The sequence below is a fragment of the Diplotaxodon limnothrissa genome, linkage group LG5 (genome assembly GCF_057381915.1).
Source record: "Diplotaxodon limnothrissa isolate DT_005_m linkage group LG5, D_limnothrissa_male_GT1.1, whole genome shotgun sequence".
Lineage (NCBI taxonomy): Eukaryota > Metazoa > Chordata > Actinopteri > Cichliformes > Cichlidae > Diplotaxodon > Diplotaxodon limnothrissa.
In genome coordinates this window covers 42,001,141-42,019,406 of record NC_140600.1, presented here as the reverse complement: position 1 = coordinate 42,019,406, position 18,266 = coordinate 42,001,141, and the positions used below count along the sequence as shown (strand labels likewise).

Sequence of the window (18,266 nt, the reverse complement as noted above, 5' to 3'; positions counted from 1 at the left end):
TAATTCCTTGAATGAAGATCTGAGAATACGACACCACATGGAGTCAGCATGTGGGTGACAGATTAGTTGATGAGGTACATTGTAAATAAGCACTGTAGAGCAATGATCTAATGTGATCCCAGAAAAAGGAGTAAAATTCCACCATTAGCCCATCAGTTCCTGCTGATTTGGGTATTTGTTCGACTGCCTTGTCCAGCGCTTCTGTTGCAAGTTTACCCTTCATATGATCCTTCACACTTTCGTCCAATGTTCCAATAAAGCCTCTAAGACTCTCAGGAAACACAGTACCATTCGCCGCTGAATAGTTGGACTTATAAAGGTTGCTGCAGAATTGTAATGTTTCTTCATTTACTTTGTCTTGGTCCTCAGTCAAATCTCCTCAATATCCAGTGATTGACTCTTCTTTTCAGTGTTTCTCTAAATTAAAGACGTAGGAAAAGTTTTTCTCTCCCTCCTCCATCCATCCAGCTCTTGAACGAACATAGGCGCCGTTGGTTTTCTCTAACAACAGTTTGTCACATTGGGATTGAAAATTATTTAGTTGTAATTGTTCATCCAGTGATGAATCCTGTTTCCAGCACAGCTTGTTAATGCCCTCAATAATGGTTTGTTGCTCCTGTCTTTTCTGTTTATTGGCACATTTGCTCATTTGAACTGCCGTCTGTTTCACTTGGACTCTGAACCATTCCTATTTGCTCACTTGTGACAAATCCAGTTGGTCTATTTCCACCATTAGATTTTTCACTTCAATACAGAAGTTGTCATTATGCAGAAGGCTGTTATAAAATTTCCAAGTAAGAGATCGATGTCTCTCTTCAGTTAATGAGATGGACAAGGAAATCAAACAGTGGTCAGTAAGAGGCTGAAACTTCACACCTGGAGATGTCGTTCATCAAACTGTTAGATCTTATAAGATCTAACAGTAATCAGTCCTTGAACATTGACCATTGTTCAGTTGAACCAAGTATAATGAGATGCAGATTATTCAGCCTCCAACAGTCAGTCACACAGGCTGTGTCCCAATCCAGCGACCGCACGCTGTGGAGTACGCGCAGTTCGTGCACTACGTATGGCGCGTGCTAGGAAGTACGAGAAGTGCGGAAGTGAGAGGCTTGTGAAACAGGCCTTCGTCGCGCTGCTCAGGTTGACTAGCAACTATGATACTAACCGCGAGAAACGTTTCATACAGCTTTGTGTGACAGAAATGAAGGAGAAGTGGACTTCCGGTGGCTCGTAGCACCGCATGGCCGCATAGAGAGTGACCTCCGGCACCAACCGTGTGTTTCCCCGGACTCGAGAGCTGTATTAGGGCTACATTGCCATTTTTCGACTCAAGAATGAGTGGGGATAAATCTAAAAAGGGAGGATACGGGCTACGAAACATTCTTGACTGTGAAATGGAGAAGGACGCTGCGGCTAGTGAGGCAAGCCTCGCATCGGGACAAGATGGCGACCGAGGTGAAGGTCTGGGTTGGCTTCGGGATGCTGTGAGTAGCGTACTGGTGGCCGAAATGGCTACATTGCGAACCGAATTGAAGAGTGACTTCAAAGCATTCGGTACGGAATTTCGGGAGGATGTAAAGAAGCAAATGGCTGAACTCTCTAAGGAATTGAATCAAAGATTACACGAGATGGCGGATCAGGTGGAGGAGATGACTGGTCGGCTAAAGCACGTCGAGGACAACATGGCTGACTCGGAACGCTGGGACATTGGTGTTAGGGATACACTTGTGCAGCTGTTGGAAAATCAACGGGCGCTTCAGGAAAAGGTGTCCGATATGGAGGGCCGCGCTAGACGCAAGAACATCCGGATCTACGGCGTACCGGAAAACTCGGAGGGCTCGTCGGTGACTACCTTTGTTGAAAATCTGATCAAAGAACACCTAGGCGAAGATTTCGGCCTGGACCGTGCTCTCGGCATTGAGCGCGCACACCGCGCGTTGGGACCGAAACCACCCCCGAACGCCCCACCACGCTCAATAATAGTGCGCTTCCTCCGGTTCTCTGTTAAAGAAGAGATTCTCCGCACGGCGTGGAACAAAGGGGTACATATCCAAAACAAACGGGTGTATTTCGATCATGACTACTCTCTGGAAGTGCAGAAAAGGAGACGGGAATATATCCCAGTTAAGAAGGCTTTGAAGGACAACGGGATCCGTTTCCAGACACCACTAAGTAAGATGCGAGTGTTTTATGCGTCAGGCAATGTCCTATATAATACCGCGACCCAAGCTGCCGAGGATTTAAGAAAGCGGGGAATAGCCGTGGGTAAGATCACCTTGGGGAACCAAACCAACAGGATGACAGAGGACACGATAAAGCAGCTACTTCCTTGGGAAACGCAGACAGCACACTGCGGGGGCGGCTTCCAGCAGCACGTGTGGGAAAAACTCCAAGCATTCCGGAGGGAGCAAGAAAAAGTGCCAGCAGACGAGTGAACAGCTGATGGCGGGACAACGGTGAGATAGCTGGCGGTAGAGTTTTGATAATCTAACCGCAGGAACACTGACTTTCGTATCCTTCAGAATTCATATTTCTTTAGGTTGGTGCCTACGGACATGGTTAGAGAACCACCACGTTATGTCTAGTAGCGATAAGAGACTGTTTCGTTTATTTTTTGCCCTTTTTTGGCTTTTTTGTCGGTCACTCCCCTCTTGTCGGATGAGGGGCCCCACCCTGTGGCCAGTCCCCTCAATGTCAAAGGATACTGTTATATCCTTTGTATTGGAAGCTCTTGTTAATGTTTGGTGTGTTTGCTGTTCAGTGAGTTCTGGTTGTGATGTTCTGAGGTCTGGGTTGATTATGTTGTATTCCACATATCCACTTGATGGCTTATAATTTCTATAAAATGCTGTCACTAAATGTAAATGGCCTGAATAGCCCTGTTAAAAGAAGCAAATTAATTGCCAAATTGAAAAAGGAGACAGTAGACTTGGCATATTGGCAAGAAACTCATCTAGATAATGCAGAACATGAGAAATTAAAAAAGATGGGTTTCAGACATACATTTTATTCATCGTATAGGGCCGGGAAAAAACGAGGAGTAGCTATCCTTATCTCAAATAAAATAAAATTTGAACATATATCTACTATAAGTGATAAGGAAGGTCGGTTTGTTTTAGTAAAAGGTAGAATAGAGAATAAGACGGTCACACTATTAAATGTCTATGCACCCCCAGGAAGCAACGCAAGCTTCTTTAAGAAGATATTTGATTTGATCTCTAAGGAAACGGTGGGAACTCTTATTTGTGCAGGAGATTTTAATTTACTGTTAAATCCCAGATTAGACTCAAATAATAGGGACAGGAAAAGCACGTCTGGAGGGAAACGGGTTAAAGGAATGTTAACGGAATTAGGGCTTATTGACGTGTGGCGATCTATCCATGGGTCAGCGTCAGGATTCACTTTTTACTCTGCTCGACACTCAGTGTATTCGAGGATAGATTACTGTTTTATGTTTAATAGGGATTTACACAGGATAAAAGATTGCAGAATAGGTCCAAGAGATGTCTCTGACCACAGTGGACTTTATATAACGTTACATTTGGACGGGACACGGAAGACAACTTTGTGGAGACTAAATACCGGTATGTTAAATGACCCCGCTTTTGTGAAACAAATGACAGCCGATCTTAACTTGTACCTGCAGGACAATGATAATGGAGAGACAAATCACAGTATTGTATGGGATGCAGCCAAAGCTGTCCTCAGAGGTAAAATAATTGCGTGGTCGACCATGATTAAAAAGAAAAAGTCACAAGAATTGTTACAACTGCAGAATAGATTAATGGCCTTGGAACAGTCAGGTCTAAAGGATAAAAATACTACAGTAACCCACCAGATCAGACCGATTAAGCAGGAGATAGATAAGATATTGAGCGAAGAAGTAGAGAAAAACATAAGGTTCATGAAACAGAGGTATTATGAGGCGGGGCCTAAGGCGGCGAAGCAGTTGGCGTGGCGGATTGGAAAACAGCAAGCTGAAAATAATATTTATAAGAGTAGAGACCCGGTTGGTAACAATGTTGTAACTGACCTGGATAAAATTCAAAAAGCGTTTGAAAAGTATTACAAATCCTTATATAGTCAATCTACTCAGGGTGATGTAAATAAGATGACTGACTTTTTGAATTCCTTAGACCTGCCTACGATTGGTCGAGAAGCAAATAGTAAGTTAACGTCCTTAATATCTCGGGAAGAAATAATTAAAGCTATCTCCAGCCTTAAATCCAATAAATCACCAGGTACCAACGGGCTCCCTGCCGAATGGTACAAAACCATGAGGGAAAGCCTTCTTCCCCTGTTGGAAACTAGTTTTAACTACATTTTGAAAGGAGGTCTGGTACCTCCCTCTTGGAAGGAGGCCTTCATATCGGTTTTGCCAAAGGGGGGACAGGATAGACTAAACTGCAAATCTTATAGGCCGATAAGTGTCCTGAACTCAGATTATAAACTATACACAACTATTTTGGTGCGAAGAATGGATGCTGTAATGCCTTCTTTGATTGATGAAGACCAAACGGGTTTCTTGAAAAATAGACAAACCCACGATAATATTAGACGAGCTTTACACATCATCGAACACATTAATAATAAGAAAAAAAGCTCAATTATTCTTAGCTTAGATGCTGAAAAAGCATATGATTCAGTGAATTGGGACTTCCTCTTCCTAGTGATGAAAAGATTTGGTTTCTGTAGCGAGTTTATAAGATGTTTCCAAGCTCTTTATTCTCTCCCTACTGCCAGAATAAAAATTAACGGTAGCCTCTCCAATACTATTTTTTTAGAACGAGGATGTAGACAGGGGTGTCCAGCAAGCCCCTACCTCTTCAACTTGTTTATCGAACCTCTAGCCCAGGCTATACGTCAGGAAGCATCGTTGAAAGGGATTGTAATAGGAGGGGACGAGTACAAGGTGTGTTTATACGCAGACGATGTCTTGGTGACAATCACGGATCCCAGCTCAGGTATACCAGTGTTAATGGGGATGTTGGAAACATATGGCCTGTATTCAGGGTATGTCCTTAATGTCAAAAAAACTCAAGTTCTGTCATTTAATTTTTCTCCGGACCAGACACTACTGGCAAAATTCAAGTTTAATTGGGAGGCAACTGCTATCAAATATTTGGGAGTGTTTCTGCCTAGAGATCTGACACAACTGTATGATATTAATTACAGTCATATTAATAGAGAAATATATAGCGATCTCAACATTTGGGCCTTGCTCCCTCTCGACCTTGGCAACAGGATACAGATAATTAAAATGAATATTCTCCCCAAACTACTCTATCTTTTTCTTGCTTTACCTATTCAAATTCCAGAGAAGCAATTCAGAGAATGGAATAAGCAGATTTCGAGATTCATTTGGCTTAACAAAAGACCACGGGTGAAGTTCTCTACTTTGCAGTTGCCGAAAGAAAAAGGGGGCTTGGCTCTACCTTCATTAAGGAATTACTACTTATCTGCTCAGCTGAGGTCCTTGGTGTGTTGGTGTAATCCATCTTTTTGTGCGAGGTGGAAGACGATTGAGATGTCTCTCTCAGACACGCCAATCCAGTCTAGACTTGGTCACGCAGCTTCTGATTTGGACGATACCTTGACGCCCAGCCACTGGGTCACTTTTACATTAAAAATATGGAGGGGAGTGGTCAAGCAGGCGCAACTCCAGGAAGAGATAAAACTTCTGAGGTGGCCAGCGTATGACCCTGATTTTTTTACCTGCTTCCCACGATAGTAGATTTAAACAATGGGTGTTGCATGGAATCACTGCTGGGTGTTTGGTTATTGTAAAATCTAAAATTATGGCTTTTGATACCCTATGCAAGACTTACGATCTTGGGAAACAAGACTTTTTTCGATACTTGCAACTCCGTGACTATATTGGCAAAAGACTGAAGAGCTGTGTCCGTGGAGACTTCTCGATTGTTAATATTTTCATTGATGCTTATGACTCTGGGAGTAACAGAGCCTTGATAAGTAAACTGTATAAATGTCTGACTAAGCTCAAAGGGCACTCAACGATTTACATAAAGCAGAAATGGGAAAAAGAAATGGACATTGTGATTACAGAAGATGGGTGGGCACGGATCTGGGAGACACAGTTTACCACGACTAACTCCAACATGTGGCGGGACTTCTGCTGGAAGAACATTATACGCTATTTCATAACGCCTAAACAGAAGTCTAAATTCAGTGCTACACCTGCGTTTTGCTGGAGGAATTGTGGGGAAGTCGTGGCTGATTACGGTCATATATTCTGGTCCTGCCCACTCATACGACCCTTCTGGACGGAAGTTATAAAGATAATTACAGAGGTGTTGGGATTCCACGTGTCTTGTACATTTACCTCATTGTATCTGGGATATTTTACAGACGATTTAGTTGCAGATGATGTTTACCTTCTGAAAGTTCTCTTGGCTTCTGCGAGGAAGGCCATAACAAAACGCTGGCTCTGTAGAGATCCTCCCACTGTAACACTTTTTACCTCTATAGTGGAAGACGTCAAATTGATGGAATGTATGACTTTCACTCTGCGACTGCAGGGAGATTTGGGAAGGAGACGATGGAGAAAATGGCTGGACTTTACAGCTTGTGGCAGCACCCTTTGATGCATAGAATTAGCAATGCAGACTTGTTGACGTATGTATGTGTGGATGTGCAGATGTATGTACAGGTGTATGTTATCTTCCCATGACCTCATACTGTTTCTGTTTTTTCTTTTTTCTTTTATCTTGTTGCATAAAAATGTTCCTAAACAAATAAAAAGTGTCAAAAAAAGAAATGAAGGAGAAAAGTGTTTTGTTGTTCATTCATTTTTATGACCTCACTTTGATTAGTTGAGGCTGAGGCCACAGTAAAAACATGGTTGTTGGGCTTCATTCCTGTGCTGAACAGTCGTTTAAGATTAGCTAGTAAATAACAATTAGCTGATGTTGTTCATGCGACTAAAGTCATCTCACTGTGGTAATGTAAATATAATATGGCCAATATTATAGTATTGTCAGATTATTAGTTATTACAGCAGAGCTTGAACTCTGGGTCAAAGATTCAAGTTGCAGTTATTTATATTTCCTATCACCTTAAATCTTCACTCAAAGACGAGTATCTGTGACAGTGTATATAGATGTGTTATATATGAGTCAAATATTGTTCGTTTAATATGTTGGCATCACTAAATTTGTCTCAATGTTTACATACATGTGTAAAAAGCAAATGTACGAGCTGTGATAACTGTGTCTGATAGAATGAAGAGTAGACTGATATATGAAATATTCCTTTATTGGGTGAGAAAAATCAGACCATGTCATAACTGCTGTAAGTCACACAGAATAGACATCAGAGCCTTAAACAGGCTGACGTCTGCTAAATGGGTCAAACTGGGCAGAAAGTCTACAAACACATAACATCCTTATAGAATATGATGTAACACTATAGATCAACTTAGCTCAGAATATATAAAGCATATAAACAGTTACAGCAATATGATGCAACAAACACAGCAGCTACTGATCCAAAATACTCAAAGCTTCATAGAACTGAAACCAACATTTATTTTAGCTCCATTCTGCTGCTGATACAGACTTTAGGTTTCTGAACATTAACCTTGTTGCTGCCTTTCATAGTGTGTAACTTGAAGGCCCTGAGTACTCTGAGTACTTTCTCCCACACTGACACACTGGGATGATCACATTATTTGAACATTACCTAATAAGACTGATTCAGCACAGACAGTTCTGTTAAACTTTCCTAGCAGTCCTTCACAAACAGGGAACAGTCTGTCTATTCTCTCCATCTGTCAGCTGCTGCTGGCTCTTCCTCCTCCTCTTCCTCACACACTGCTGAGTTTGTCCTGGTGGATCATCAGGGCTGCAAAGCCTCACAGATGATGTGCAGCAGTGGCTCCCTCAGTCTGTCCTCACTCTGGACACTTGCAGTCGTCACACATGGAAATCAAATGTGTGATAAGCTGCAGGATTCAAACACAAGTGTAACTTATAAACACATGTTCATACTTTTATTCCACAATCAGAGAGAAAGAAACAGAGAGAGAGTGCAGGACAGACAGACGGGTGACAGTCTCAGGTGTACACACTGCTACACAACAGCACAGAGAAGCAGGATTTAGTGTTTGTGTTATTACGAGTGTAAACAAGAAGAGTTCCAGATGGTGCAGTGGACACATGTGTGACTGCTGTGATTAAAGCATCTTTTTTTCAGCTTAACGAGTGAACCGTCAGCTCGTTCAAACACACGTTAAAGTCCGTTTGGTACTTACTTTTGAAAGTTCACTCTTCGGCCGCTCCGCTTCTGCCGTATTTTTCGGCTAAATTATCCACACCCAGCTATGAATCGTGGGATATATGGGACCAGGAAGTATACACTGGACCACACTTCAAATTTGGGGAAATGGACGGCGCATTTGGAGTACAAATAGTCGTCGTCGCTGTGACGTAATAGGTCTCAAAATGCGTACTCGAAGTGTGCGGTCGCTGGATTGGGACACAGCCATGGACTGACTTTGGAGACCGAATTAATACTTTCATCTAAAGCAGGGGTGGGCAATTCCAGGCCCCGAGGGCCGGTGTCCTGCAGGTTTTAGATCTCACCCTGGGTCAACACACCTGAATCCCATGATTAGTTCATTACCAGGCCTCTGGAGAACTTCAGGACATGTTGAGGAGCTAATTTAGCCATTTAAATCAGCTGTGTTGGTTCAAGGACACATCTAAAACCTGCAGGGACACCGGCCCTCGGGGCCTGGAGTTGCCCACCGCTGATCTAAAGGAAGCACTGAAGCTCCTTTCCTTAGTGTTTGGAACAGCTGATTATCGCTGCCATGCAGATACTTTGGAGCACGTCTCTCAGTGAGAACCCTTCCTGAGCAAAAGGGATGATTGCAATGCACTCAGACGCCACAGGCTCCGCCTTCTGCTGACACCCCCTAGGCTCTGATTGGCTTCTTGAAGTGATAACCATACAAACTACACAAACTAAGTGGAATCACACTGAAAAACTTTATTTAAAAAAAACACAAACCAGAAGTTGAAAAAAAAAAAATCTATACAACAGGTGTGTGTGAAGGGGTGGAGCCTCTTCAGGGCCGTGGGGGAGGTCTCATCCCAGGAGGAGGTGGTCCTGAAAGAGCAGAGCACAAGTCACATTGGTCTGATAAATACCACGATGTGATCCGATTGGGTGTTTCCAGAGTGAAATCTTACCTCTCATGCCCGGCGGAGGAGGCCTCATGCCTGGGGGGGGCATACCCATTGGAGCGCCGCGACCCGGACCAGGTGGCATGCCCATTGGAGGACCCATCGGTGGTCGCATGCCAGGGGGCGGTCCCATCATACCTGCAGAGAGGGGGGAGAGATTAAAATGGACCAATCATCAGGGAACAGCTGACCCTGTAAGAGAGTAAACTGATTCTTGATAATGAAGAGGATGATCACTGATCACATGATCACTGAGCAGCGCTTTGTTTAAGAGGCTCCTCCCCTTGTGCTCACAGAGGGCCACAGAGCAGAAGCCTCACACCTGGGCAGGTGATCACTCAGTCTCCAGGTGAAGAAAAGGAGAGGAGCAACGACCGCACCAACAGACTCCTCAGCTTGACGCTGCATGCCCGCCATGTTTAAACTACGAAACCTAGAGTACGGACTAACGAACCCACATCTGACTCCTCCCACTGATTTCTCCTTCTGCTGTGATTTTGTTTATGCAGGTCATATTCTGATGGTCAGCGCTACAAACTACAGGTCCAGGGTCTCCTTCTCTACAGGTGACAAAGGAACCACTGCAGCACCATGAGGAGAATGCAGGTCACATGACTGAGGAATCTGAACGCACCTGGTGCCTCACCTGTAGCTTCTTGGGATTTTATTTGTTTTTAAAGAAACATCACATCAAACTTGGTCTTGTTGCCAAGTTGTCTTACAGTGACATCACTGACCTGGAGGTGGGGCTCCTCTGCCCATGGGGGGCGGGGCTCCTCGCCCAGGTGGGTACTGGGTCGGCGCCCCAGCGATGCTGGCGCCTGCTGCTGCGGCGGCAACCGTCCCTCGACCCTGCGGCGTCATCACCTGCCCAAACACAGGAAACTGTCATCACTGAGCGTGCTCAGACACACACACACTGAGACCAGCTGGCATCACCATATTTACCTGCTGCGATGGTCCGCCCACACCTCTGACCGGCCCCGCAAGGCCAGCTGGTGCCTGAGGCATCGGAGCACCAGCGGGAACGCCGCGACCTGCTGCCCGCCCCACGCCTGGCCCTCCTGCCACGCCTGCCAATGGGACACGAGCGATCCCCGTCTGTAGGAGAGGGGTCAGAGGTCAGAATTAATTCAACACAAACAAACACAGTTTCACGAAGCTCCTCCCGCAGGGGCCACTCACGTCCTTAGGGGGCGGGCCCTCCACTGTCATGGAGACCAGGTTCTCCCCCCTCAGCAGCACCAGACCCAGAACACGTTTCTCCTCACGCTCCGGCTGCTTCGAGTTCTTTGGCCTGAAAAACACCCAGAAATTAGTCACGGTGTGGTTACAAATTCATGGGCTGCATCCTCCTGAGGACCCGGCCTTCGCGGTCTACGTGGGCCGGGTCCTCAGAAGGTCGGGTACGCCGGAAGTGCGAGGCTGTGAAATGGAGCGGTCTAGCCTTCACATTAGCGTCACTGCTGACTCACAGGAGTTTAATAACCTCGCCGTCTGCTCCTTGCTTTCTGAAATATAACAGGACACTGGAGTAAACTCTCAACCGTCTCACACGTCTGTTTAATCAGTTTTCTGTTTGATGTTTATTCAGCTGTGTGAAAACCCCGGAGGAACCCACCGGGGGGATTATTAAAGTTTTATTTAAAATCTAATAACTTTGATCTCAGCCAAACTGATTTACTCAGGAACAAATAAAACAAGTTATCCAAGTGACTTATATATCATGTTTGACCTGAGTAGCGAAAGACGGCTGTGATCTGAAAACCATGTGCCGGGAGTTTGCCTGGCACATCGAGCTGGTGGGTAGCAGACGTCTCCGAAAACGTTGGAGCAGTTTTGCAAATATGTGATGTCTTGATAAACCGAGCAGATATTTGATTTTACACAGCTACTTTCTCGCCTGAAAATATCTTCAAAGTTTATTTTGTGACCCAGAAAGAGTAATAAGAGTAAAATTAAAACTTAGTAGCGGTCGCCATTGTTGGAAACTGCAATTGGCTGGGCCACGCTATGAATTCTGGGATATGGTGGGCCACAAAGGACACACCCGACCCATCCTTCAAAAAACGTCGCGTCGCTGTGACGTCCTCAGGAGGATGCAGCCCATGAATTTGGACACCCCTTGTGTCGTTCAGTTGCAAAGATGAAATCAGATCAGGGTGAATGAATGTGATTGGTTGAAAAGGTGTTCAGGTGTGTGCACTCTGTCTCTATCAAGATGTGGACAGGAAGCTTTAATGTTTCCATGGATACAGTTTAAAGCTACCCCGGTCTGATGTGCAACCATCACCTTAGAAACAAAGAACAGCACTGAGCACGCTCAGACAAATCATTCTCTGTAATTGAAATGTTTATTTTCCCGCTCTGTGCCAAAAATCACCAGTTTCTGCTGCTTCAGCTCAGACACTTATGTGACTGTATCAGATTACACTCACAGGGATCGCTGTCTGTGGAAGACACCTTATAAAACCCAGAGTTAACCCTGGCTAGTGACATGCAGCCTCTGGTTCGATTGGTTTTCTCTGTGTGACTTTTAACACCTGTAGCTCCACCCCTTAATCCAGTGTATAGGTGGAGCCAGATCACTTACTTGATCTTCCTGAACTCGTCGCAGTCACACAGGATGAGGTTCATGTGTTTGTCAAAGGCCTTGAAGGTGCCGATGAAGATCCGCCCATCCTGCAGGATGCACCTCATCCTGAAGTCGATGTGCTGCAGCATCTTTGAGCTCTTCCCCACCGTCTGACCAATCAGAAAGAGGGGCTGTGTTACATCATCATCATGACTGACCATTGGAGCCACCACATTACATTATCAATACCCTCATCAAAAACATCAATATTATCAGCATCTGACCAATCAAAGAGACACGCCAGTTCCATCATCAACATCTTCTTTTAGACTCCTCAGGAAAGTCTCCAGTTCTCAGAGCTAAGACAGGTAAGGGGTCAGAAACCAGGGGCTCCCCATCAGCATATCAGAGGTTACGTGTCTTCACCTCAAGGGCAACGTGCTTCAGTGATGAGACGCCCAATGGCATTCAGCCAGAAACAAAAACAAAGTGGGCGGTCCCAAGTTGAACTTCACAGCTTTGAGGTGAGCAACCAAACCAGCCAATGAGAGCAAGGCACAAGGCATTACAAGGCAACTGCAGCTGAGGGGACCTCCACAAGACAGACCTAACAGAACAACTTCCTTTGATGACAGAAATATGTCTGTGAAGGTTCTCAGCCATTCAGGTCATCGTAGTCTAAGGAGCTTGGAAAGAAAAGCGAAAGAGGCAGTGTATCAGAGAAACTCAGGAGTTTTCTCCAAGCACGACATCCCGGTGTATTTCAGACCCAGAAACACACTCAGACACAAAGTGGTTCGTCCCAAAGACAAAACTCCAAAACACAAACTTAACAATGTGGTGTATGCTGTACAGTGCAGCGAGGAATGCCCAGACCTCTACATTGGAGAGACCAAACAGTAGGGCTGCACGATTAATCGTTAGAAAATTGCAATCTCGATTCATACTTATGTGCGATCTCATTTCCAAATGACAACCATTTAAAAAAAAAAAAAAAAGAAAAAAGACGACGACTGTACCGCATTTTGATCCGGGACGAACTCTGCATGAAAACAAGCGCTCACTCTTCCTGCTCAACAAATGACAAGGGCGGAGCCTTATACCACGTGATACAGAAGCTGTGCCGTGTGATGCTAAAATTAGCAGGGAAAAAACAACGGAGCAGTGTTGCCAACTTAGCGACTTTGTCGCTATATTTAGAGAGTTTTCAGACCCTTTAGCGAGTTTTTTTTTTTTTTTAGAAAAAAAGTTGCTAAAAAAGACGTGAAAACGCTTATCGCTTTTACTTTCAACAAGCAGCGGGTGCTGTAACGCAGTCAGTTCTTCTTTTACTCTTATGCTGTTTTGTGGATCACAAGGTTTAAAACTACTCATAAACACACACACACACACACACACACACACACAGTAATTCCACCAGAGTGCCTATTTCGGGTCACTTTTGCCGGTCCAAGCCCGGGTAAAGGAGCAGGGTTGGAATTGTGACATTAAAAAAACCAATAATTGCTAAAAGAAATTTAATTTGTAGTTCTAAATAAACTCTAAATGCATTTAGGACGTTTTTTACTCACTTTATGTCTCTTCCACGATGTTATTTCTCTCTCCAACAACATAGGTTACAATTAGATTAGCATGACCAATTATGCAAATTAGGCGATGACGTCATTTAGCGACTTCTAGGACAACCAATAGCGATTTTCCTTACTGAGGAGTTGGCAACACTGCAACGGAGAGCACGTCAGGGATGACGAGAAAGTGACAGGAGAAAATCCGTTCCGGTCAACCACCCAAACATCAATAACGGGAACCTTATACAGCGCTTCCCTATAAGCGGTTGCCCCATGATCGGAAGGTCAGGGGTTCGAATCCCCTGAACGGCTACCCTGAGGTACCCTTGAGCAAGGTACCATCCCCACACGCTGCTCCCCGGGCGCTGCACTGGTGGCTGCCCACTGCTTCACTGAGTGAATGGGTTAAATGCAGAGAATTTCCCCACGGGGATCAATAAAAAGTGTACATTATTTTTATTATTAGTCCCTCTTTGGGGGGGAAACTCCCACGGGGTTTAAATCTGGGACTCTCCACCATTTGACTCTAGAACTGAAGAAGCTTCTCGGATGAGAGGTGAAACGTCTTCAAGCAACTTAAAGAAGTCCAGGCGCTTTTCTTTCTAAGCTTCTTAGACAATGACAGAAACAAAGCTCAAACTGTGACCGGGACAGGAAGGAAAGTGGTCACTGTCCCACCGGTTCAGAATAAAACCCTGCTGAACTAACAGAGACTACAGTAAACTGAAGCTCAACTTCTGTGGGAATGCTACGTTCTAACTGATGTTACTGTACACTCCTTTTATTCCTACACCGCAACCTTCCACGCCAAGTTTATGCCAACCCAATGTGTAGTTACATTTCTCAGGAGGTGCACATCAGGTTATGGCTTAAGTTACAATGCATAACTGAAGAATAATTCACCTGTAACCTGTGTCAGCACGGGTCGATAAGGTGTTAGAGCACACAGGTGCTTTCATAATAAAGGGTCAGCACATATCAATAAAACAGTAGAACTCTAGATAGTGTCTTCCATCTAACCTGCAGGCTGATTGATAATACTTTATTCATGGAGTCTCCAAAAGTTGATTCTGTTCATCTGGACGTAGCGTTTTGTGGGAGAAACGTTTCATCACTCATCCAAGTGACTTCTTCAGTCTCAGCTGACTGCAGGTTTCAATCTTATAAACAGTACGTTTGCATGACTGAAACCAGCCCACTGAGAGAACAATGGGCTGAGTGCTCAGTTCCTTAATCATAATTATGCAAATTCTCATAACCATTGATCAACAACCACTAACCAAAACCCACTGATCAATGGCCATGAGTACCATTTACAGAGAGTTGGGGAATGGCTGCAATCACAGCATTGTAAGATGGCGAAAGATGTAACCTTAGGCCTCCTCCTCGATTCAGAAATGGTCTTTATTCATGGAGCTGGACTGGAGCAGCAGGGATCGAACCAGCAACCTTCCCATGCCCTGCTTTGTTCCTGTCAGTGCGCCCCAGGGTGGCTGTGCCTACAATGTAGCTTGCCATCACCAGTGTGTGAATGTGTGTGTGAATGGGTGGATGACTGGATATGTAAAGCGCTTTGGGGTCCTTAGGGACTAGTAAAGCGCTATATAAATACAGGCCATTTACCATTTTATTTAAGCTACAGCCACCCAATGCTGCAAGCCCCTTTCCCAATAAAAGTGCACCACTCTGACCTATGACCTGTCTGTAGCACAAGTTAAATATAGTTATTTCAATAAAGTTAGCTCGACCCTGTTAGCCGTTAGCCTCTCTGTTTGCCACCGAGTTCGCTCATCGTGTGCGCCACTCCAGCAGCTCGGGAAGATGAGGCCTACCGGCACGGAGACCAGAAGAGTGTCCCGGTAAAATCCGGACTCTGCCCCCGGAACCCCAGGTCTCGGTTACGCCCCGAGGTGGACTCGAACTCGGCATTGATGATAGAGCCGGGTCTGATCAATAACACCCCCCGCCTCCCTGACGTCTGTGCGACGTTCCCTCTCCCCGATGTAAACCGTTAAATGAGCGGTAACTGAAACGATACCGCGCTGTCCGCAGCGACAGGGACCCGAACCATCGCCGGAAACGGTACTCACCATGTTTGCGATTCCGATGGCTCTGATTCACACCGGATTAAAAAATTCTGACCCGCGGAGATCCCGCCAGGCCGCCTTTAACAGGAACTACAGGAAATGACGCACAGCCGACCGGAAACTGTGGCAACGCCGAAAAGATTCCCCCTGTGCGAGGAACAAAAAGTTCCTGCGCGAAGACTGAAATTGTTAATCACGTTAATTAACGTTAACAAGTTCAAATAAAGTTTCACGTTCACCGCTCACGGATCGTTTGCATGTACATGCTTTCTGACGTCATTAAAATAAAGAAAATCTTCTGCAGTCAGCGAAGCAGCTTCACTTTGATACTGAATCACCAAACAGCTGGCTGCTGGTCTGAGATCAGCTAAATGATTTTACTGCTGCAAATTTTGGTACCCGTCTGATACCAGGTGAACCCAGGGCCAGCACTGATGTAAGGAGAGCAGTGCGTCCTGATTTATGAGATCTAAGGCACTCAGCTCGGCTGCTGTAGTTTTAAATAAGATAAGATAAGATAAGATAACCTTTATTAGTCCCACACGTGGGAAATTTGTTTTGTCACAGCAGGAAGTGGACAGTGCAAAAGTTATGAGGCAAAAATTAGAATACAATAAGAATAAATACAGTACACAACTGTACAGAATAGAATAAAATAAAATACTATATACAGTAGAATAAAATAAAATAAATATACAATAAGATAAAAATAGAATACAAATACAAATACTATATACAACTGAGTAAAAATACAAATGTGCTAAATGATGTAAATAAATCAGTGCCCATAGACATGTTTTATGTTCTTTTTTTCCATTCAAACCTTTATTTAAACCTTTTTTATTTTTATTTTATTGCTATGTCTGGTTTTATTACTATGTGCGTATTAGTATTGTACAGCACTTTGGTCTACCAGGTGTGTTTTTAAAGTGCTATATAAATAAATAAATAAATAACTGATGATTTAAACCTCAGTGCAATACAAAATAGAATTAAACAGTACCATATTAATGGTGTTGTACTTACAAAAAAATTGCATACCATAGACAAACAAATAAAAGAACAATTTCAGAACCTACAATATAAATATGTTAGGGGGAAAGTAACTGATCAAGCCAAAGAATAAAATGATTGAAAGATCTTGATTTTTTCACAAACACCAATAGTTTTTATAGCTTTTGGGTTAGTGGAGTTCTTAATTGAATTAAGATACTGTTCAAGTTCAAAGGAGATACATAAAAAGAGGGATGTCTTCCTAAACACGTGGACTTGTGAATATGAAATTTAGCCATTAAAATTAACAAGTTAATCATATATCTGTTATCAAAGTTGAATTGTCTTTGGTTTTTGTGTAGACCAAATAAAACATATTTCCAAAACAGTACAAATCCTTTAAATATATTTTCTGATATAAAAACACAAATTCTGCCAAAAATCTTGCACACGGTTACAAAACCAAAAAAGATGTGTAGTAGATTCCTTGGAAGTTTTACAAAAGCTACAGCTTGTATCAATGTCTAATTTGAATTTGCTTTGAAGACAATCTTTAGAAGGATAAATTCTGTGTATTAATTTATAAGAAATATCTTTAATTTTGTTGGTAATTAAAAACTGATTAGGGAGTCTCCAAACTTTGTTCCACATAATACCATCTGACAGCCAGTTCCAGAAAAAAATGACATATGGTAGCGTGGTTATGCTACTCTGAAATAAAGATCTGATAGATTTATTGTTGTCTTTAGTTTGCTTAGAAAAGCAAATCTTGCCAACAAAAGTTTGTATGGGAGATCTCAACGGCCTGTGGAATGAAGTGATATTAGGTTGATTCTTAAACAGCATACAAACCCCTGATGGTATTAAGCCAAATACTTTTGTATAATCATGACGATTTATAGCTAAACTAAACAAAATTCTTCATAGGAGAAAAGCTGAATCAAATAATTGGTTGACTAAAATAATGTTATTCCTAAACCAACTAAATTTTTAGAGTGTTGAGAGATTAATCTGTAATCCTCTGTTATAAATGGTAAATGGCCTGTATTTATATAGCGCTTTTCTAGTCCCTAAGGACCCCAAAGCGCTTTACATATCCAGTCATCCACACATTGGTGATGGTAAGCTACATTGTAGCCACAGCCACCCTGGGGCGCACTGACAGAGGCGAGGCTGCCGGACACTGGCGCCACCAGGCCCTCTGACCACCACCAGTAGGTAACAGGTGAAGTGTCTTGCCCAAGGACACAACGACCGAGACTGTCCAAGCTGGGGCTCGAACCGGCAACCTTCCGATTACAAGGCGAACTCCCAACTCTTGAGCCACGATCGCCCCTTAACCCCATTTATCATTATTTTGCTAATATTGTTTATGCTTGAGTGTTTCTTTTCTAAACTGAAGAAATAATGGGAATTACGCTCACCTTCTTCAAGCCATTTAGAGCTTGATCTGATAAAGGCTCCTTTTGCTTTGTCTGAGTATAAACGATCTAATTTATCTTGTAATTTAGCAAGGTTCAATTTATCCTCTTCAGTTAAAGTGTCAGTTTGTTTATTAGATATGTTTTATGTTCAGTGCATACATGAACTTACAGGACAGAAACACAGTATGAGTCCTGTCCGGATAGCATGGATCTCATGCCTCACTGCTCTCCACCACATCAGCTGCCTTAAACATACTGGCCTGGTACTTACTGTAGCGGCTCTTATACTGCCTTTACAGATTAGACAGGCTTCTTCTCTCTGTCTTTAAGTCACTTCTGAAAACCCATCTCGTCACCCTGGCCTTTGACACCTTGTGAAATGTTTTGTTTTGTTTATTTATATTAGT

The 18,266-nt window shown here is 43.6% G+C and overlaps 1 protein-coding gene across 1 annotated transcript; it reads right to left on the bottom strand.

Annotated features, from left to right (window-relative positions):
* Nucleotides 1–9,007: 9,007 nt before the first annotated feature.
* Nucleotides 9,008–15,561, bottom strand: snrpb (small nuclear ribonucleoprotein polypeptides B and B1). Its single transcript, XM_085354794.1, has 7 exons — nt 15,446–15,561; nt 11,806–11,957; nt 10,398–10,509; nt 10,161–10,313; nt 9,950–10,079; nt 9,219–9,350; nt 9,008–9,135 (listed from the first exon to the last, which is right to left on the bottom strand). Exons 1-7 carry the CDS (start codon nt 15,446–15,448, stop codon nt 9,095–9,097), a joined length of 723 nt encoding a protein of 240 aa, XP_085210920.1. The 5' UTR covers nt 15,449–15,561; the 3' UTR covers nt 9,008–9,094.
* Between the last annotated feature and the right edge of the window lie 2,705 nt (nt 15,562–18,266).

Bases quoted from the DNA above. Each gene is read 5' to 3' on its own strand.
- snrpb (XM_085354794.1), bottom strand. The intron at 10,510-11,805 runs GTAAGTGATCTG...GGTGTTTTTCAG, and splicing joins GACGAGTTCAGGAAGATCAA to GCCAAAGAACTCGAAGCAGC. The intron at 10,080-10,160 runs GTAAATATGGTG...GTGTTTGGGCAG, and splicing joins TGGGCGGACCATCGCAGCAG to GTGATGACGCCGCAGGGTCG.